A 22,035-nucleotide genomic window follows, 5' to 3' on the forward strand; every position below is an offset into this window, starting at 1 on the left:
CTCTCCCTTTGGATCAGTATCGGCACTAGTATCAGTGGGGACAGAATCAGGACCACTAATTTCAAAGGAGTATTAGAATCATTTCTCATTTTCATTTAAGAGTACAAATTTGCCCTGTGTCTGTTGCTCAGAAAAGACAATATTCCCTTTTGCCTCAGAAGCTTCTGCTGGCATCTCTTCTAGGTACCCTCTGAAATATTATTTAAACTAATGTTAGATTTTGTTAAAGTGAATCTCCCTAAGCTAAGAAAAATAATCACATTTTACCTCTCCACAGTTTATTAAGAAAACACAAATAATTGAAAATCATATACCTTGCAAAGATACAAGTAATAAGATAGAGGGGCTTTGATCAATATAATTATAGTAATAGTATAAGTACCAAAAATACTATTTTTATTTCATAAAGCACATTTTGTATTATCTTGCAGTTCTGATTAAAAGAGTACAAATTGCAGCAGTTAAAATTGAACTGCACAAACATTTTAGGTCATTATAACCCCCATTTACTGTGTGACACACACACACCAACCCTCAGTTCTCTGAGGCCCAAGGATGAAGAGAGAAGGGGTCATGGGTCCTGGGCCTACAGACAGGGAACAAGGGCCCCTTTCAGTACATGTGGCCCATCAGGTGAAGGGCACTAACAGTTCAAATGGGGGTCCCATAAGTTTGGAAAGGACCAGGTTTAGGTCCCACTGGGGGATGGGCTGGTGGATGTGTGGGTAGAGCCTGTCCAACCCTTTCAGAAACCTGTTGACCATTGGGTTAGAAAATATAGGGTTTTCCTCCCTTCTCCCGGGTGGAAGGCCGAGATGGCCACCAAGTGAACCTTGATGGAGGAGGAAGAGAGGTCCTGGAGCCTGAGATCCAACAGGTAATCTAGGATCAGGGGGATTGTAGCCCACCTTGGGTGCATCCTCTTCTGGGAAGCCCAGATGCAGAACCGCCTCCACTTAGCGAGGTACGTGGTTCTAGTGGAGGGCTTCCTGCTACCCAGCAGGACTTCCTGAACCCATTCTGAGCACTGAAGCTCCTCAGGCCGTCAACCACGGAGCTTCCACGCTGTCAAGTGCAGCGAGTGCGGGTTCGGGTGCTGGAGCCTGCCTGAGTCCTGAGTAATCAGGTCTGGAAGCAGCAGGAGGGTCATGGGTCTCTCGCATGACAGGTTGAGGAGGGTTGAGAACCAGTGTTGCTTGGGCCATGCCAGGGCAATTAGAAACAGGGATGCTCTGAATTCCCGCACTCAGAGGAGGACCCTGTGAATTAGTGGGAACGTCAGGAAGGCATACAGCAGGCCCTGCGGCCAGGGGAGGAGGAGAGCATCTCCCAGGGAACTCTGTCCATGCCCCATGAGGGAACAGAACTGAGGGCACTTCTTGTTCCGCCCTGTGGCGAATAGGTCTAGATGGGGAGACCCCTGTGCATGGAAGATAGCGTGAGCTACATCCCACTTCAGGGACCATTTGTGTCCCACAAAGGATCTGCTCAGCCTGTCTGCCAGGACGTTTTGGGAACCCGGGAGGTACGAGGCCATTGGGTGGCTATCCGCCCCAATGAAGAGGTCCCACAGGCGAATCGCTCCCAAGCACAGGCTAGGAGAACGAGACCCCGCCCTGCTAGTTTACATATGCCATCACTGTCGTGTTGTCTGACAGGATGAGGACAGACTTGCCCCTGAGGTGGGGAAAGAAAACCGCACAAGCCGGTCGGACTGTCCGGAGCTCCCTGATGTTGATATGCAGGGAGATCTCGTCCGCAGACCATATACCTTGCATGGGTAGGTCTCCTAAATGGGCTCCTCAGCCGATGTCTGACACATTCATGATAAGGCAAGTGGATGGTCTGGAGAATGGGACCCCCGTGCAGACCTCTGCCTGATGGGTCCACCAGTCCAATGCAAGGAGGATGGGTGCGGGAAAAGTCACCACTCTGTCCCAAAAGTGGACGGCCGGGTTGTGGACTCGCAATAGCCACATCTGTAGTGGGTGCAAGCACAGTCTGGCAAGCTGCACTACATAAATGCAGGTGGCCATGAGGCCCAGGAGACGCATACAAGTCCGGGGGTGGTCGGTGGCCTCCAACCTCCTGCAACAGACCTTCAGATGCCCTGGAAAGGGGCCGGTGCCAATTCTCCCCATGCCGCCTGGAGGGTGTTGGGGTGGGAGGAGGAGAGGGAGAAGAGTCAATGAGGACCTTCGCTGCCTCTAAGGCCTCCGGCATAGAGGGCTCAGGGAAGTCCTCCACGGGACTGATCTCCCTGCGCTGGGAAGAAGGTCCGCCTGACCTGGAAGGCCTGGGCTCCGGACTTGTTGGTATCATGTGCCCCACTGGAGCATGTCTGGATGGGGACCAGCCCCTGTTAGGTCTCCTCTTTTCTGAGGTGCCAGAGACTGGGACCGGTGCTGGGACCTCTGCAGTGCACAGAACTGTCCAATGCCAACGCCGGTGCACTTTGAGAGGCCGGTGCTGGGTCCGACGCTGGTGCCGGCTTAAGAGCCACCTCCATTAGCAGGATTTTGAGGCGCAATTCCCTCTCACGCTTAGTACGGGGTTTGAAGGCCTTAAAGATCTTGCAGGCTTCTGTGAGGTGAGCCTCCCGCAGACACTTTAGACACAATGATTGGGGATCTCCACAGGGCATAGGCTTGTGACACTTTTTGCAGGGCTTAAAGCCTTGCGAAGCAGGCATGCCCTGCTGCGGGCGCACGGCACGCCTGATGGGAGTGACTAAACAGAAAATAACAAGAGTCTTTAACTTAATTTGCAGCTACTTAGCTGGAGACTAACTGAAAGAATGAGACAATGATTGCTGTAAAGAGCTGAGGGTTGTTCCAATGACCGTCACGGCAGTAAGAAGAACTGAGTGGGTGAGGGGGCCAGTAGGGGTATATATGGGCTCCCCTCCTGGCCCTAAGGGAACTGCTGAGGGGAAAACTTCCCACAGCGCGTACACACCTAATTGGAATGCACATGAGCAATCACTCGAAGAAGAAAGGGCTGCGCTAAGGTTGAGGACCATGGATAAAGGGGAGCCACAACACCATCGCCGTAATGCAAGACTGAGAAAAGGAGACACACGGGGATAAAGGGAAATTCCTGGGATACTGCAGCAAGTGCTTTAGCCAAAGGGAGACATGCCAGGGCAAGATGGAGGATCCCTGCGGAAGGTGTACCCCATAATTTGAGAATCTCTGATTTAAACTACGAAACTATTAGTCTTGCTAGAGATATCACAAGCTGTGCTAGAATCTACACATTTCCTGTTTGTTCCATGCTACTCTGCAGACCTTACCTCATGAACACTATAAACCTGATATGTCCATTCTCCCCACTCCCTCCTTAACTCTATGTTTATTAAGGATAAGGTTTACTGACCTTCAACAAATTTTCTGATGTTCTGTGCAAGATTTTGGACACTGCTGGGAAGGTTCCAAGGGTCTTGCTTGATGTGAAGCCGTAATCTCTTTGGACAGCTAAGCTTAGGTTCCATTTCTTGCTGAAATTCTTTAATAAAGGCAAAAAATATCTCTTTAGTTTTAACATTCTCAGAAAGTTACTGTATTTCTTTCTTAATTCAATAGTCTTAACATTAAGACATGCCTGTGATTTCCTAAAATTTTGTCTTGATTGCTGTTACCCATAGCTTTTCACACCATAGCTTTTCACACCATTTAATTCAATAAATGCCCATATAAAAAGTTAACATACATCAAAAACAAGTAATTTAAATAGCACATGAATTCAACAATGTGTTTCACAGTGTGCTTTTTCAAACCTTTATCACATCCACCCAAGAATTCAAATAATAGCACACAATAAGCTGTACCAAAATTATCAGGAAAGTAATTTTCCCTACTTAGCACAGAAACTTTTGACTGTTTAACCTAAACTAGCCTTAAGATCACTGAAATTATCACTGACATTATGATGTATCTGTAATATATCAAACTGCATTGTCACACAGGTTACGTCTAGAATGCAGGCTTCCTGTGCAAGAAGCTTTTATTGGAAGAGATCTTTGGAAAACTTATTGCGCAAGAGCGCATCCACACACAAAAGCGCATTGAAAAAAGCGATGCACTTTTGTGAAATAGAGTGTCCAGACTGATTGGACACTCTCTCGCATAAAAGGCCAACCAGAACCAGTTCAAGCTGGGCTTTAGGTCACCAGTTGCTTCCACGTGCTGGTGCTGGAGCCTTGCAGAAACACATGCTTAAAGGGACTACCCTGGACATCTGTTTCTCTGTTTCTTCTGCGTGCTTGCCTACCTCTTCAAGGGACAGCAAAGCTTCAACAGTGCCTGTTGTGGTTGCCCTGTTCTTTTTTTCGATGCCACAGCTTTTTCCTTTGTGTGCCATGGAGCAGAGCGGCCCTTGGGCATGCGATGGCCCCACACGGCCATGCTGCAGTTTTTGCAGCACTTTCTGCCAGCTGTCTTCCTGTTTCTGGAGGACCCGGACCCCTTCTGGGGATCCTCTCCGTGGCTGCAGCTGCTCCACTCTGGCTGCCGCACCCCACTGTTGAGAGAAGAATCTGGAGGCTGGAGACCAGTTCAGACTGGTGGGACCATCTGGTCCTGGAGCGGTGGGACGACCATCATCAGCTGCAAAACTTTTGAATGCACAAGGCCACCTTTCTAGAGCTCTGTGCCTGGCTTGCCCCTGCCCTCCAGAGACATGACACCCCCCTGCAGCCCACTATCCCCCTGCAAAAGTGAGTTGCTATTGCCCTCTGGAATCTGGCCACCCCAGACAGCTACCAGTCGGTGGACAACCAGTTTGGGATAGGGAAGTCCACCATCAGGGCCCTCCTTATGGAGGTGAGCAGCTCTCGGGCTGCAGTCCCTGCACGGGGAGAGTGGAGTGTTGGATAAAAGGGACCTTTGGGAAAGGGAGGCTTGGAACTATGGGGGTGGAGTGAGGGTGGGGGGAAAGCCCTGTCCCTGGAGGCTTGTGCTGTCCCGCCCTTACACAGCCCTGCTGCTGGGGGGGAGCAACCTCATAGGAGGTGGGTCCTGGGGTGTTTGGAGGGGGCAGAGGAGGGGAGGAGGATGGGCACCTCCCAAGGGCTCATGCTCCCCCTCTCTCATTCTCTGTTTTGTGTGTTTGTTTGTCTCCTTCTGCAAGTCGTGAGGGCCATCAACTCCCTGTTGCTGCGGAGACCTGGACACAACTGTGGCCGGATTTGCTGCCCTGGGATTCCCCAACTGTGAGGGAGCCATCGAAGGGACACACATCCCCATCCAAGCACTGGACCATCAAGCGGCCCAGTACATTAATCAGAAGGGCTACTTTTCAATTGTCCTACAGGCCCTGGTGAACCACTGGGGACAATTTACGGACGTTTTTGTGGGGTGGTCAGGCAGGGCACACAATGCCCGAGTGTTTAGAAACTCAAGCCACCACAGAAAGTTGGATGTGGGCACCTTTTCCCATTCTGGGACTTCGCAGTCGGTGACATGCATATGCCAAGGTGCATAATGGGGGAACATGGCATACCCACTAGTGCCCTGACTATTGAAACCCTACACCAGCCACTTGGATCCCAGCAGGGACCTGTTTAATGCCCGCCTGAACTGAGCCAGGATCCAGGTGAAGTGTGCCTTTGGCTGACTCAAGGCACATTTCCGGTGCTTCCTCACCCGCCTGGATGTCAGGGTGCACAACATTTCTAAGGTGCTGGCAGCATGCTGTGCGCTCCATAATATTGTGGTGCAGAAAGGGGAGGCCTTCCTCCTGGGGTGGGGGTCAGACACCGGCTGCAAGGGCCGTGCATTTGAGCAGCCCTGGACAGCTGTCATCCGCCAGGCCCATCAGGCCAGAGTGCACATCCGGGGAGACCCTGAGGGAGAGGTTCTCTCAAGGACCACAGTAACTCTCCCCAGGGCCTCCCCAACAGGGGCCTCTGCCTTGCTGCTCTATCCCTTCCCCACCACCCGCTCAGCCCTTCCCTTTGCCCCTTCCAATAAACACACCTGTTTGGTTTTAGAACAAAAGCAGTCTTTTTTTATTTAACATTCAGAAAAGGTGGGCAGGGGGAGGGGGAATCAGAACTAGGAGGGAGAGTGGGGCGGTTTGATGTGCCACCTCAGGTGCAGGGATCTCGTTGGGGTTGTGTGGTTCTGGGGACCACAAAGGGATGAGCAGGAAGGGGGGCTAGAGCAGGGGCAGGGTTGGCAGGGGGGCAGGAGGACAGGCCATAGACATCATTGGGGGGGGCATGGACATTGCTAGAGGAGGGAGCAGAGGCATGGCAGGGTGGGCAGGCAGCTGGGCAATGGCCATAGAATGGGAGGCAGGAGGGTGAAAGCCAGGAGCAGAGGCATCAGACGGGTGTTCCTCCATGCAGGACACGATGGCACACATGGTATCACACCTCTCCATCATTTGGTCCCAGGCACGCTCTCACCACTCTAAGTCCACACGGACCCTGTGCGCCAGAGTCTGGTGGATGTCGTGGAAGATGCTGACATACTAGCGCATCAGGTCCTTATGCGCTCTGGCGCGTCTGCGGGTCCCCTGGGCTCTGGTGGGTGGCTGTGGTGGTGTGGCTTGGCCCTCAGTCCCGGCTGGTCCGACTGGAGAACACACAAGAGGGAGAAGCGGTCAGTCATCCCTACAGACACATTGCCTGAGGCCATGCCCTCCTCTGTGATCAGTGATCAACAGTCCTCAGTCCAGAGGAGGGGGATGTCCCAGGTGCAAGGCCATGCCTGCATAGCAGGCCCTGTATCACAGGGCCCCGATGTTCCCAGAGGACAGTGCTGCCGCTTCCCCCACACACACCGTGGACAGGCAGGCAAGGGAAGTGTCTGGCCACAGTGAGATCCCCTCATGGGCAGCAGAGGATCTGGGAGCAGCCTGGGCCTCCCTAGGGTTCACACATAGCTGCAGCTCGCTGTGCTGTCTGTGGGAGTGGCTGCTGCCTCGCACATGCAGACATGCATGTGTGGTGTGTACGGCACTCCTTGGTCTGTCATGCCTGCACCCTTGTGGCTAGCCTGCTTCCAGCCAGGTGCACCCCCCTCCCCCTGATGGGGGCAGGACGTGTGTGGCCTCCCCTGAGACTGGCAGCAGGATCTCAGGCACGTTCAGGGGTTGCCTGCTGTGTTCGCATACCACACATTCAAACTGCACATGGTTGCACGTACATGGACCGCAGCACAATGTGCAGCCTGAGCAGCCCAAGCGACACCCGCCCCCCCCCCACTCCCTGTGCATCCATCTCCCCCACCCTGTGTGTGTGACAACTCACCTGAAGATCCCTCCCAGGCATCCAAGGATGTCTGGGAGATGTCCTGGCTGACCTGCACCAGCTCCAAGGACATGGTGACGGTCTCCTCCTCCTCCTCTAGCTGACCCTGGCCCTCCTTCTCCTCCTCTGGGGCAACTTCCAGCTGGACAACTATGGGGCTCTCAACCCCGGAGTCCACAAGGATGGGTGGAGAAGACATTTCCCCAGCCCCCAGGATGAGGTGCAGCTGCTGGTACTAGGGGCAGGTGTGGGGTCCTGCCCCTGAGCACGAGCTGCGCTCTGTTGCACAGACATATCCCTGGCAGAGTTCTTTCACTTTGCTCCACACCCGTTGCATGGTCTGGGCTGGGTGTCCGCACTCCACCAGGCAGGCAGCCATCTGGGCATAAATGCCTGCATTCCGCCTTTTGGCCCAGGGATCTTGCAGAGTCTCTTCCTTGCCCCACAATTCGGGGCGCGCTTTTTTGTCCCTCGGGGGGAGGGGGGTCTGGAATCCCTCCTTTTGCTCCCAGAGGGGTTGTAGGAGGCTTGAGGCTTGGCCATGGGTGTCCTGGCCTGTGGCAGGGAGAGCCACGCGGTGAACTGCTGCTCTATGTCCGGCTTCCTGCTACAAATGTTGTCCAAGGTGCCTGTAGCTCCAAGAGGGAATAGGAGACAAGAACTATAGAGTTGTGATTAGCTGGTATGGAGTGGCCACCAGGGCACCTGTGCTTTTTCATGGAGGCCTCTTCTTGCGCAAAAAAACCCTCCTCCCTATCCACACACACCTTTTTGCAAAAGCTCTTGCAAAAAGTCTTCTTCCTCGTAGAAAGAGGATTACTAATTGCACAAAACCCCCTCTTTTCTTTCAATTTACTTTCAAAAGAATGCACTTGCAGTGTGGCTGTAACTCGGGTTTTGTTGGAAAAAACGGTTGTTTTTCCGACAAAACTCTGTAGTCTATACATAGCCACAGTGACATCCCCTTTTTTGGTTCTCATTCAAAGTCATCTTTGTCTTTTTTTGTTTTTATATTGGCTATTTCATATCTTGTACCTACTGAAACATGTATAAGTAAATAATATTTTCTGAATGTTTTGTTGTAAAAAAGATTGCCAAGCATTTAGTCAAAAACAAGAAAAATTTGGGAATGCATAAATGTCATCTGGGAGTCATACCCAGCTTTCCCTAAAAACAACTTAAAAGTTTCTAAAGGTGAGAATATTTGCTGGAAGAAAGTCTCACTATTTTTTTTATTAACTTCTGGGCAGACTCAGCACAGGGTTGGTGAGCAGAAGTACATGATGCATCACAAAGTCAAATCACAAGATAGTGTATCAGGGTGTAGCTTCACTAGGGCTATGCTGATTTATGAAAACTGAGGATATCACCAATGACCATCTATAATTAATGCATTTAATTTGTTAAAACTTTGATAACTAACTCAAAAACCAATGCATTTTACAGTAGAATTATTTCTGTTATCCACACAACATTCAGTTGTATTTCCCAACCTGCCATGCCGTCTTTTTTCAAACTCAGTTCACCTAAAAAGTCTTTCAGTAGTGATTGTTAGATGAGTTATCAGTCCTGTTAAATGCCTGTAATACTGCAAACACTTCAAAGACATTTACTTTTAGACTTAAAAATTTCTGTACATGATTAAATTTGGGCCTACCCATATAGAAGCATAAATGTAGACACAAAGTTAATCATGTACATAATTCTCAGCGAGATTACAGCCTCATGTTGCACTTTATTATTTTAAATAATTAATATTTTGAATAATAATTCATCCTGAAGCGTTGCTTATTATTTATGAAGTACAATATTACAAGAAGAAAATATCCACAATGATAGAAAAAGCTAGGCGTGAATAGTTAAATATAATCAGAAAGGGTTTCAATTGCTAGGACAGAAATAACATGAATCTGATAAAAACAACCATAATATATTAAATCTGCTTTTTGCTTCAAAAGCTCAGCAATTTTATATTAAGTTCAGAGGCTGTAATTTGAGCTTGACTTTTAAGAAAACCTAATTCATGCAAGGAAAGTAAAAATGTACTAGCTAAGAATAGTCATATCTATGTAATAAAAACTTAGAATAGCGATTATTCCAGGATGTAAGCTAAACAGAAAAGATCAGATTGTTCTTTAACATCCAAATCAAATAATATATATTCATACAGTGTGCCTTGTATCTCTTTGCCACCTGTTGAGTTGATTTTAGTAGTTAGCTTTAAACGTTACCTTGCAGGCCTCGACCTGGCGTGAAGAACTTGGTTTGTTCAAAAGCCCTCATTACAGCGGGTCCTTTCAGAAGATTGACAATTGAGTCTACCTGTTAGAATCAAAGTTCTGTGAATAGCTTGCATTTTTCATAGCAATGTTTAGAAAGAACTACTCTAAATGAAAAGAAAGGAATAATGAAAAATGTTTACTTTATGTTTGTTCTTAACTAATTTAAATGTTGGCAATAGCTAACCAGACTACTTGTTGTTTTTAAAGTTTTTTCTATTACAGGCTACTACCCCTCTGAAGCTTTTGAATTCAATAATAGAAATTTGTTAGGTTATATCTAAGGAACTGTTCTCCTCAAATTCTGAGTCAGCAACCCCAGAGAAGGATAAAGTAGATATCAAGTAAACAGTGGAAAGCAGAAGCAGTAGGACACCCTCTTATGCTGCAGCCAGTTTTCCTCTGTTGCTTTGAATATAGACCAATATTGTTAATAAGTGTAAGAAAAAAAATATTATACCTGGCCAAAAAGATGCTCTAAACAGCTATGGAGTTTGTCCTGCTTATCATGAGAAATGCGAATACTTAAGGGAAGTTCATCACCTGTGTACAAAATATTTTAAATCATAATTAGCTTCAGATCTCAACATACTTTTCAAAATTGTACAGATCTGGGATACCCTGCTATGAACAACCTGATGCTTATGCTTTTAGATCATTTTGTATTTAGGAGTTCACACTTATCCTTTTGTAGACTATTTTTATAATGTAGCAAAAGTAAACAGCAATAAAATAGCATCTGAACAATAAATCACACGCTATCCTTTGTAAAGTATGTAACAATTCCATTATTTATGCTTTTGTATAAGCTAAGGACCAGAAATGTTAAGCAAAATGCCCACGCCATATTGTAAAAGTTGGAAACAGAACATAGGTATCATCTGTCCCTGATCTGTGTTCCACCAACTAGACCACAGTTATCTGAAGGAAAAATGACAAGGTTGCTGAATTATCACCTAGGGATTTATACAACCTAGACCAAAGTCACTGAATGCACTTTTATAAAGAATGCTGCAAATATGTCACAATCTTATTACTATTGTTAATTAAATGGTTCTGATGTTCAGTAGGTTTAAAGAGAGATACATATGGCATTAAAATTAAAAAGGAACCAGTAAGTGGCAACAGGTAAGAATTAGCATATATGATTATGTAAATTCAATTAGTTCAACCTTGACACAGAAAATTATGGTGCATGTGCCTTTCTGTGGTCTCCCTTTCCCTAGCACTTGTGCACAGTGGTATTTTGTATTCAGAGACTGTCTCCTGTCTGAGACAAAATTTTCTGTTAAGTACAATTTCTCTTCTTTGGAGCAGCATAATGCACTTTGCCCAAGCCAGAGAGAGAAGTGGTTAAAATTAGCCTCTGTCATCTTTTTACTAACCCACTATGTTTTATCGGGATTGGAAAACTGGCTTTATTATACAGAAAAACTCAAAGTGCAATGTACTCTAAACAGAAGTAGAACGCTACACTCTTGGGTTATGTCTACTCTGCAATATTATTTTGGAATAACGTTATTCCAAAATAACAATGAGAGCATCTATCAAAATAATGGGAAGCTTATTCCGACTTATGTAAACCTCATTCCATGAGGAATAACTCTAATTCCGAAATAGCTATTTTGAAATAGCTGCAGTGTGGATACTCCACTGCTGCTATTTTAAAATAGCTTCTCACCAGGGCCATTCTCAGTAATATCTCCCCAGCACTTTCTGGTGCTCTAAATCGAGATAGTGCATCCACGTTAGGGGAAGACTACCTCGGACTAATTTTGAGGCTTCCCTGTACTGTGGACATTCTATTTCAAAATAAGCTATTCTGGAAGACATCTTCCAGAATAGCTTATTCTGAAATAAGTATGGAGTGTAGACGTACCCTTGCTACCTATGATGAACACAGATAGGTCTATGGATGAAATTATGAGAACTATCTCCAGAAGAACAGAGGAATTTGTAGATTATTCTTTAATCTTACCTGAGTCCATTTCATCACTGTGAAAGTAAGAACTGCACTGGCTACTGCAAATGCTGGTGAATGAGGCAATGGAGTTCCTGTTGCTATTGCAATCACTTGAAAAAACAAAACAAAACAAAACAAAACAGTGTGTCCTTATGTGCAGGTACTTTATCAAAGCATTAAAAGTGCTGTGCTTTCCTTTTCTTTAAACTTACTTCTCTTGCTGAGGTCTCTACAATGTTCTACCCTTTACTTTAGTTTGTGACATCATGAAAAATATTCAGTCACTATTATGTGTCTCTGTTAAGATTCTGAGGGCTGGATTCCCTGAATATTTGCTTCAGTTGCCTCTACCTCATGTGTGAACAAGTAATCACATTGAAAATATACAGTTCAGCATACAAATCAAGTAACTTTTCATGCCGATAAGTGGCTGTTTGGAGATGTGGCCTCAAATGTGTTAATTTCTCCACATTTAAATGTTGTACACCTACTCCATAAGTTTTATAAATGATCAAGCATGCTAACTTATGATTTGAAAATTAGAATTCATAATGACATTAGAAATTAATTAAATGATTAAACAACAAGATTAAAAAAATGAAATTTTCCTCCCTTTATTCAAAACAGTTTATGAGCCTACCCCTCTGAGCTACTGGCAGTGCAATGAGATAAGTGTGGGTGGACTTCTGTACCTGCACCAAGCCCAAGTGACTTCTCTGGAACTCTCTGTGGGTACAAAAGTCTGCTCACAAGAATTCAGGATCAGGACTCCTGTGTATATGAAGTAGGGGCTAGTGGTAGCATTGACATTTTTACTTCTCCCTGTATCTAATTATATGAACACTTATTTTGATACTAAAGAGATCACTATACAATCATGTGATTTGATTTGATTTGTGTCATCCATATCACATTGAAAGGGTGGGAGATTTTGTTGTAAACAGATTTCCAAATGGATTTGAACCCACAGGCTGTAACAGCAACCAACTCAGCCATATCATCTATTCAGCAACAGAGTGTTTAGTTTAAATATGAGTTTTTCAAGTGTTAAAGTAATTATCCAGCAGAGGGAGTCACCAAATGTCCCATGAATGTAAAATAAATTCATCATGTAAGTACCTCTCACTCAATTTCCTGAAATTACAGGGGGCTTGGGCATTGATGCACCTCAAACCTACTTATTATCTGCCTGTGCACATAATATCTCAGTCTCCTGACAGCTATAAACATTTGGTTTAATTCTCGGATTCTGGCATGGGAGTAGTAGTGTGTGTGGAGGTGTTTGGCAGCTTGTGATACACAAGAGGTCAGATTAGATGACTGGGCAGACCCTTCTGGTCTTAAACTCTATGGGTACGTCTACACTTGCTCCCTGTCTCGAGATAGGGATGCAAATGTAGCCAACCGAAATAGCTAACGAAGCTGGGATTTAATATCCCATGCTTCATTAGCATAATTTTGCCCGAGCGCTATTCCGATCGCCAGCTGATTCGAACAAGGAAGTGCACTCTGGGCCGCATTGGTTCGAATCAAACCCCTTGGTTCGAACTAATGTTACTCCTCATTTTTTGAAAGGAGTAACGTTAGTTCGAACCCAGGGTTTGATTCTAACTAACGCGGCCTGGCGCTCACTTCCTGGTTCAAATCAGCTGGTGATCGGAAAAGCGCGCGGGCAAGGATATGCTAATGAAGCGTGGGATATTTAAATCCCTGCTTCATTAGCAATTTCGGTCAGCTACATTTGCATCCCTATCTCGAGATAGGGAACAAGTGTAGACGTACCCTATGATTCTAAATTCTATTTTATAAAAGCATTTAGTTTTAAATGGCTGTAGAGTTCCAAATGCATTCCCTACTTCATACTGTGCATGACACAGCCAACAAAATAGAACTCAATTGTTAATTTTGTCATTATTATTGTTGTTGCTGTTATTACAAATATTTACAGATAGATTGAAACCACAGAAAGGAAAGAACATTTTTGGATGGTATGAGGGGGATATTATTTAGGGGACTGTCCACTAAATTACTGAAATCATGTTAATAATGACATGTTCCTAGCATAGAGTCCCTAAGAGTAATGAGAATTTCTAGCTGGATAGTAATAAATATTTTCTGATGATGAGCTCCGACAGACTTTGGAAAAGTCACCCAAGGGAGAATGGTGGAAAACTCATCACTAGGGCAATTTAAAATTGGACTGACCAAAGCACAAAAGAATAAAACATGGTTAAACATGGGGGAAAGATCAGATTTAATCACTTATTAGCTATATATTTCTGCATAAATATCGTTTTGTAGTGTTTAACAGAAGTTTGCATAATACCACAAAGGGCTAAAAGTAATCAAATGAAAACATCCTACATTCCCATAACATCTACTCTCACACATACAGTGTGGTCTTTTTTCTAACATTTCAATTGCTTTTCCAGTGATTTAGTGGAATTTGCTGGTTATTATTTAACTACATTATATATATATATTTAAAAATCCACTATCATAATAACTGGCAGTTTCACTAGCAATCAATATTATGGACATGAGAATCTGAGGGGATTTTTTGTTTGTTAATTTTGTATTTTACAAACATGCTAGAAAGATTTCAGAAGGCTGGGATCAGAATAAAGCAGATGATCTAAAAAGCAATTAGTTCCTTCCAGCTAAGATACCAAACTGCAAGTTCATATAAGCCATTCTACAGTAGCCAAATGTTAACTCATGAAGTGGGTCTTCAAAGTAACTAAGAACACTGCTACTATTTCACCATTTTAAGAGACTTTTTACTTTTTGACCCCGATAATAAAGAAATACTTTTTTTTTAACTGCAAAATGTGGTTAAACTGAGGCTACATCAATTGCATTTATATAATCCATTCTTCATTGTAAGTATTGGAAAATGTCCTCTAAAATACCACAGTTCCTATGAATACTACTTCTTTTCCAAAGTATTATATATTTTAATTCCATAGTAAAGTTTTTGTTATTGTTAGTACTAGAGATAAGATGACTCAGCAATGTTCAGACTGATATGATACCAGAGTTAAATGTTGGGGTTCAGATTTTTAATCAGATGTTTAACTGTAATTGAGATGAGATTACTAATCTATAATTAATTACTAATATAGAATATTCTCCCTTCACAAGCACTAATAACTATTGTATTTTGGTAGTTTTTAAAGCCATTTTGAAAATCTAAAATGCTGCACGTTATGCTGCTGTATGCAACAGATTAAAACAAAAAAGACTGTTAGTAAAATTACCTGTATGAATCCCTGTTGCTGATGGTGTCATGACCAGAATCTTCCTGCTCATCACCTGCTACATTGAAACAGACCCTTTTCCCATTCCTTTCTCCCTTTTCATTGTCACTGTCTGCTGGTATTAAGGGCTCTGAGGTTTTACGTTCTGATTTAGGAGAATAGGTTATCGAAGAGAGAAGGCTGAAATGTGACAAAATTAATCAAATTAAATGCATTTTTTTCAAAAGTAAACTGATGATAATTATCATAATCTTCTAACGTACAACACTACATTTCTCTTCCATTTTTTTGTTCCATATGAAATGGCCACGTAGCTTGTTCTTTTTAAATTCAGGCTTATGTACCCATTTAAAATTATCCCCAAATAAAGCAAGAAAAAAAAAGACACTACTGTAAAAATAATAACAAAGTTGTAGTGAGTCAAAAACATACTTTAATCAAAGCAACACAACATTAAAGCAAAATAGTAAGTCTCACAATATGCCAATTATTCTTCTTGGGGAGAAGTTACATTAGTATATCCCTTGAGCTTTTGGTGACTACTTTTTATAAACAAATTAGGGCTGTCAATTGACCTGCATTAATGCCTGTGATTAATGCAGGACAGGATTAACACCTTAAAAAAATTAATGGTTAATCACAGGTGTTCATGCTGCACTGCCTCTTTGAAGCGCCACTCCGGACTAGAGTACCCAGCTGATCCCCAGCTCCTAATGAGCTGCCCCTTTAAACTGTCAAAACAATTAATCGCAATTAAAATTTTGAATCGCTTGACAGCCCTAAAACAAATCCATATATTTGCACATGCATAACTATTAAAACTGCAAAAAAATATTCTCTGTGAAAAGCAGGTAATTACTTACTAAATGTTAATGGTACCCAAATTACTAGTTTTCATGTGTGACTCTTCCATATTCTAATGGCCACACCACCATAAGTGGGAAGAATAAGTGATGTATCACTTGAATTGCTATGTCCAATCAGGTAGGGTATGTCTAGACTACATGGCTCTGTTGACGGAATGTTGTAGATGAGTTTACTAGACATAGGAAAATGAAGCAGCGATTTAAATAATCGCCGCTTCATTTACATCAAAATGGCTGCCGCGCTGTGCCGATCAGCTGTTTGGCGGCATAGAGGGGCAGTCTGAACGGGCCACACTTGACAAGGGAAGCCTTTGGCGACCGCTCCAGTAAACCTCATTTGGCCCCGGGCACGTGGCGCATGCGTGGTGCCGGAGCCGGCCCCGGGCGCACGGTGAGTGCCGGCCACGGGGGCGCCGCGGATTCACCCCCCGCAGCGCATGGGGGAGAGAAAGCGCTAGCGCCGGCCCCGGGCACGCGGCGCTTGGGGGAGAGAGCACCGGCCCCGGGCATGCGGCGCTTGGGGGAGGGAGGGGGAGAGAGCGCCAGCGCCGGCCCCGGGCGCGCGGCGCTTGGGGGAGAGAGCGCTGGCCCCGGGTGCGCGGCGCTTGAGGGGAGAGCGCCGGCCCCGGAATGCGGCTATGGGGGGGGGCGCCCCCCGGGCGCCCGGCGGGCGAACGGCCACGCTCCATGGCGCCCGGCAACCCCAAATGGTTGGGGACCACTGAGCTAGAGCCACATCAGCACCAAATTACTAATCTCTCAGGCTAAGTCTACACTGCAGTACTATTTCGGGATACCAGATGTACCTCAAAATAGCTATTCCACATCTTTTGAGCACCCCCGTTATTTCAAAATATAATGGGCTCGCTATTCCAACATCCCTGGAAACTTCATTCCACAAGGAGTAAGGAACATTTTGGAATAATGATTTATTTCAAAGTAAGTGCTGTGTAGACAGTGCTAAATTTCAAAATAAGCTATTTCAAAATTGACTCAAAATAAGCTATGCAACTTGCATAGTTCAAATTGCGTCTCTTATTTCGACCTATGGCACAGTGCAGATGCACCCTCATGGCCGTGATGAATATAATCTACTTGAAATAATGCAATTCCAAACTGTTCTTTAAAGTTTTGTTCCCCAAACTCCGCATACCCTACTTGACTACCATAGAAGTGATTATTTTGTGAATGAACATATTTTCCTTCACACTCAGAATTCTGCTAACAGAATTATAATATATTGTCAGAGATGTAATATATTGTCAGATATGTAAGTAGTTATTCAAAGGTTTCAAAATCATCATTTGAGAGGCACAATAGCCTTCTAAGTGTAGATTATCCCTGTAATGTTAATTTACTATACCGCTAGCAGCATAGAATTTGTAGTATATATTAAGAATAATCTCTCTCTCTCTCTGTGTGTCTCATCACACACATCTGGCCCTATTGAAGTTAATGAAAGTTTTGCCATTGATTTCAATGAGCCCAGGATTTCACCCAGAGCTTCTAAAGAAAATCTTGAATGCTGTGACATAGATTTTTGCTCTAAACATTTTTTGCCCTAAACATCCTTCACCTAATACACTGGAAGCCAAACAAAGTAATAAACAGTAAATAATACAGCAAATATTTATTTAAAATTTATTTTTACACCATAACAACAAGAATTGTTGTTTACAGAATTCTGTAAACAAGAATTCTGTAGCAGTTGTAAACTTGAAGGATCAGTTTGTTTAAATGCACATATATATGTATAGTTATTAAAGATCACATTCATATATTTTTATTAAAGAAGAGTGATTTGATTATCTTGTATTATTTTGTATATTTTATCTATTAACATTCCCTCTTTCATCCTAAGAACTAATGGCCATGACTGAGTTGCCATCAGTAGATGGTGAACCATATTAACACTTCACACTTTAATCAATATAGTTCATATGAATGATAACGGAATTTACAGATGGTATCATGTACTTACTCATCTATCTGAGACACACACATTTCCACCTCTTTCAGTGCAGTTTGCAATTTGCCCAATAATTTCTGATAGACATCTTGTGTTTCTAAGTCCTCCTCCTTTAACAGATATCTCAGACCATGACCTTCCTGTTGACCTAAAGAATGTCCTGACGGGGCTGCCATGGTGGTAATGGTATGTTGTATGTAAACCATGGGACTCAGTTTACCTATATGTGATGCAAATAAGGTCCAAAGGTTAACAACTTCTATATTTCAGCACAATTTTTATTTCAGTAAAATTATTTTTATCGGTTAAATCTCCAAATAGAAATAATTACTTGATTGAAATATTATATTTTATCTTATGAATCAAATGTTGGAAGCATAAAAATGGAAAAAAATAGTTAATCTGTTCTTGATAAAGAGAAGGGCTATATAATTTTGCATGTTAGTGTGCCATATAATTAACACAAAGGGAAGAGTTAGCATACAATTATTTCTAGCATTTTGTATATATTTATAAGTAAAACCATACTAATAATATATAGCTATTCCTTAGTATAGTGTGCTTATGTTTACTACTGAGATAGTGTCCAGAACTGGTTAAATCTGAAAACTATAAACTAGGAGAGTTGAAAGTTTAGGTGGGTATGCTGGCTTACCTTGTTCACTATTTCTGTTTTCTTTCTCATGTGAAGAATGCTTTCTGCTGTCTAGCTGCACACCAAAGGCACTACCAAGAGAAGTTGAGGTTTTAGGATACGAGACCTCCATTACATTGATATGGCAGTTGGTTGGACAGAAATCACTGCTGTGAAGTGGTGAGATCTTTGACTTGGCCTGTTTAAAGGTAGGCCATGCTCTATTTTTTAACACTCGAGAAAACTAGAAGTAAGAAAGAGAAGAAAGTACTGATTAATAGTTTTCTGTGCACAAGTAGCCAGTTGGAAAACAAAGCTTAAAAATGCCTTAAGCATTCTGTCTAACCTTTCTAATTTCCATCTCCGGGAGGAAGTGAGGCACTCTTTCTGATTTTAGAGGGGTTTTTAAGACAAATTATGGGTAATTTTTGCAAATTAGAAATAGATTTATAATAAGGATTTATAGGAAGGATTCATAATAAAGATTTTAAAGGATTTAACCCATTTATTTTTAAATGTGTCAAAATTATTCCCAATTGAAATCCTGGGCCTCTGAGGATGAGTTCCAGAAAGTATGGGAGGTCCCTAGTTTCTACCAGCCTCTTCCATGAATCATTTTATACACTACAAAGAGAGCAAATTTCAGGTACAGGTTTTGGTTTGGCAATACCCATGGTCTGGCAGGACCACAGATGTTCCTGGACCACAGAGGTCCAGGTATAGGGAGGTCTGGTAGTGGGACAAGGGTGCAGTGGGGGAGGGGGGGCAGAGACTCAGCCAGGAGTCCCATGTTGGAGGGATGGGGGGATATGGCGCAGTGGGGAGATCTGACTGGTAGCCAGGTAGTAGCGGGGATCTGGCAGCGACCACACAACTCCAGCCCCAGCAGCAGCCAGGGAGCTCCACCCCTGGCTGCAGAGATGTAACCCTGCAGCAGCCAGGGAGCTCCGGCCTTAGCTGTGCAGCGCCAGCCACGCTAAGGAATTCCAGCCGGGACGCGCATCGCTAGCCCCGACAGTGACCAGGGAGCTCTGGCTGGGGCCGCCAGCTCTGGCCCTAGCTGCAATGGGGCTTGTGGGAACTGCAGAGCTCCATCCCAGGGACTGATGGCTGCCCAGGTAGCAGTGGAGTGGGATAGAACTCCAGCGGCGGAGCAGGGGGTCTGGCAGAGAAGCGGTTTAACATGGTCTGGCAAATCTTCTCATTCGGGACCGGTAAGGTCCAAAGAGTGCCAGTCCAGGGAGGTCCAACTTGTAATTTCAAATGCACACTTTCTAAAAACACTCTCTGGTATTTTCTTTGGTTTTGTTTCCAATAACTATAAAACTGGAAATTAAAATTATGAATTTATCATATTCAAAATTAAGTTTCTTCAAAATTACAGTAAAACAAACTATAACTTCCATTTTTCCAGACTTTGCTACACTTGGGAATTAGAAAATGCCTCAATTTTAACAACCAAAGTACAGGTTAAATAAGGCATATTCTTCTAAGAAATAAATTTTTGAAAAATGGGATTGAAATACAGTGTAGGGATGTTTTTTGACCCACAGGCAGTACGTATCTTTTACTTCTACAGTGTTCCTTTGAATCAATGAAGAATCCATCTTAGGTTCTTTCCCATAAGTGTTTTTTATTCCCTGTCTCAAGTAACATTACTTCAGAGAATTAGATCATAGGCATGATGACAAGACCATTATAAAATCTTAGGTTAGGCATGACCAAATGATGCCAACACAACACGGTTAAGAGTTATGTGTCCTCCCTTTCTGTTCACAATCTGGAGTCAGGGGAGATTTTATTGGAAACATTAATCATCACCTGGAAGGCACTGGTATTTTAACCACATCTCATCTCCAGTTAATATATTGCATAGCGTGGCACATACAATAAGCACTCTGTTATCCAGGATGTGGAGGGATAGGGGATACTATTTAATCAAATACTCTGACTAACAGAGAGTTATACTTTACCAATAGAATACCAATTTTCAAAGAATTAGCATACAATAAAATAAAGTATAAACAGCATACTGGTATTCACTAATCCAGTAGTAATACTGCATTGTAGAGTGGTTGGTTTCTTGAAGCACTTGGGTATGTACATGTAAAGTTTTCTATACAGTAGGTTATCTTATGACACTACATATCACTATGGGCAACACACCCAGGTCACTAAAAATATACTTAACATTAAAACTATGCTGAACATAATTTAATCTTTTGTTGATTATTCAGAAGGCACATCAGAATCTTGCACTGCCTCAGGGTCATCATCATCAACTTAAATTATAATTATAGATATAGGAGGTGTAGGTGGTTAGGCTGAAACTGTAATGGCCCTATCATACACCCGGGAAACGGCTTTTTTAAAAATAAATCCCTGATTTCACCTTGCTTACTTATATTCTGCCTCTTTTGCTTAAAAATAAAGTGCAGAATATGCAATCACATAACATTCTGATATACTAATCCTGGTTACTGGACTGAAGATTACCTTATTAAACAATGCTGCTTATTAGGCTCAGAATCAGAATATTTTTAAAAGTTGCCTTTCAAAGTGCTTATATAATTAAATGTCTATGTACCTTTGACAGATTATCTGGTTTTAAATAACTTTGAACTAAGTTAAGCTATGTCACTCCAGACCTCCACATGGTAGTGATAGCTTTATGTACTGGGATTCAAACATGTGTTTACTTGTGATGCTACTGACTCTCTCTAAGCATGATAAACAGTTCTGTACAACCAGGAATCAACTAATGAATTATACTTAAATATTTGTATTTAGAACAGGATCCTGGAGATTACAAGAAGTCAAATTACGGAACTGTTTAAAACTGAAGAATGTAACAAGAATTAAGAAGGCATTAAGAATATTTAATGGTAAAAATGTTCCTCCAAGCAGTACATATTTCATATTTGAATCTCCCACACATCCTGTTCCATGGAGACCAAATGCCTGGTTATGATTTAATCAGGTCATAAGTCAAGGCCTAACATCTTTTCATAGATGTATTGAGAAACATCTGGGCTCCATGGCACAGAACTCAAAGTCTATTATAAGCAAAATATTCTGAAATAACAGGAACTGCAGAAAGCCACTGGGTTTCTATTTATAGTGTTCAAACTTTCACAGTGAAACTTAAGGTAAAACTAAGGCATTCTAAGAGACTTTTGTTACTATGGTTACATTTACCTCACCAAAAGAAGGGTATAACTATTCCTGGAACATGAGCACTCCATCAGTGTTTCTATCAGTCATTAAGAGCTAAACTGTAAACTTGTGTGGTGCTTATTGATTTTGCTGAAGGTGAGTTTGAGGCTTCTGAAAGTGTGGATCACGCTGGCTAGAAACAGATACTGTAATTAAAGGTTCTGTGTAGTTTTCCAACATGCTGTGCTGTTGTACTTCAATCTAAACTCAAACTCTGGCTGCACTTGCCCTGTACTCTTGTTCACTGAGATTATACATCATATTCAGTTCACAATAGGAAACAGGAAAGATATATGTAGTTACCTAACCTTTAAACAACATTTCTGACTGAGTGGCTCAAATAAGTGACACTCCAATCTCAAGAAGCCTGCAGTTGTCTTTAAATGAACATGAAATTCTAGATGTTTAGACTTCTACTGGCCAATTGCTCTAACAGAATGTCTACCCAGCAGTTTGGAGGTGCTTCATAGTGTAGCTAGATAGACACACTCTGGCTCTGCTCAAGTGAGTGTTCTAAAAATAGCAAAAAACAGGACTATGTAGCACTTTAAAGACTAACAAGATGGTTTATTAGATGATGAGCTTTCGTG

The 22,035-nt window shown here is 43.1% G+C and overlaps 1 protein-coding gene across 3 annotated transcripts in view; it reads right to left on the minus strand.

Annotated features, from left to right (window-relative positions):
* PREX2 (phosphatidylinositol-3,4,5-trisphosphate dependent Rac exchange factor 2) overlaps positions 1-22,035 on the minus strand; it is a 266,625-nt gene that overhangs the window by 84,869 nt on the left and 159,721 nt on the right. For all 3 annotated transcript variants that reach the window (XM_075920573.2, XM_006131490.5, XM_075920574.2), the window contains exons 24-30: positions 18,251-18,473; positions 17,608-17,815; positions 14,761-14,940; positions 11,516-11,610; positions 9,998-10,080; positions 9,490-9,580; positions 3,379-3,507 (exon numbers count right to left, since the gene is read on the minus strand). In XM_075920573.2, the coding sequence (XP_075776688.1) occupies positions 3,379-3,507; positions 9,490-9,580; positions 9,998-10,080; positions 11,516-11,610; positions 14,761-14,940; positions 17,608-17,815; positions 18,251-18,473 (1,009 nt within the window). The remainder of the gene's footprint in view (positions 1-3,378; positions 3,508-9,489; positions 9,581-9,997; positions 10,081-11,515; positions 11,611-14,760; positions 14,941-17,607; positions 17,816-18,250; positions 18,474-22,035) is intronic.

The sequence above is a fragment of the Pelodiscus sinensis genome, chromosome 2 (assembly GCF_052426305.1).
Source record: "Pelodiscus sinensis isolate ZL-2025 chromosome 2, ASM5242630v1, whole genome shotgun sequence".
Lineage (NCBI taxonomy): Eukaryota > Metazoa > Chordata > Testudines > Trionychidae > Pelodiscus > Pelodiscus sinensis.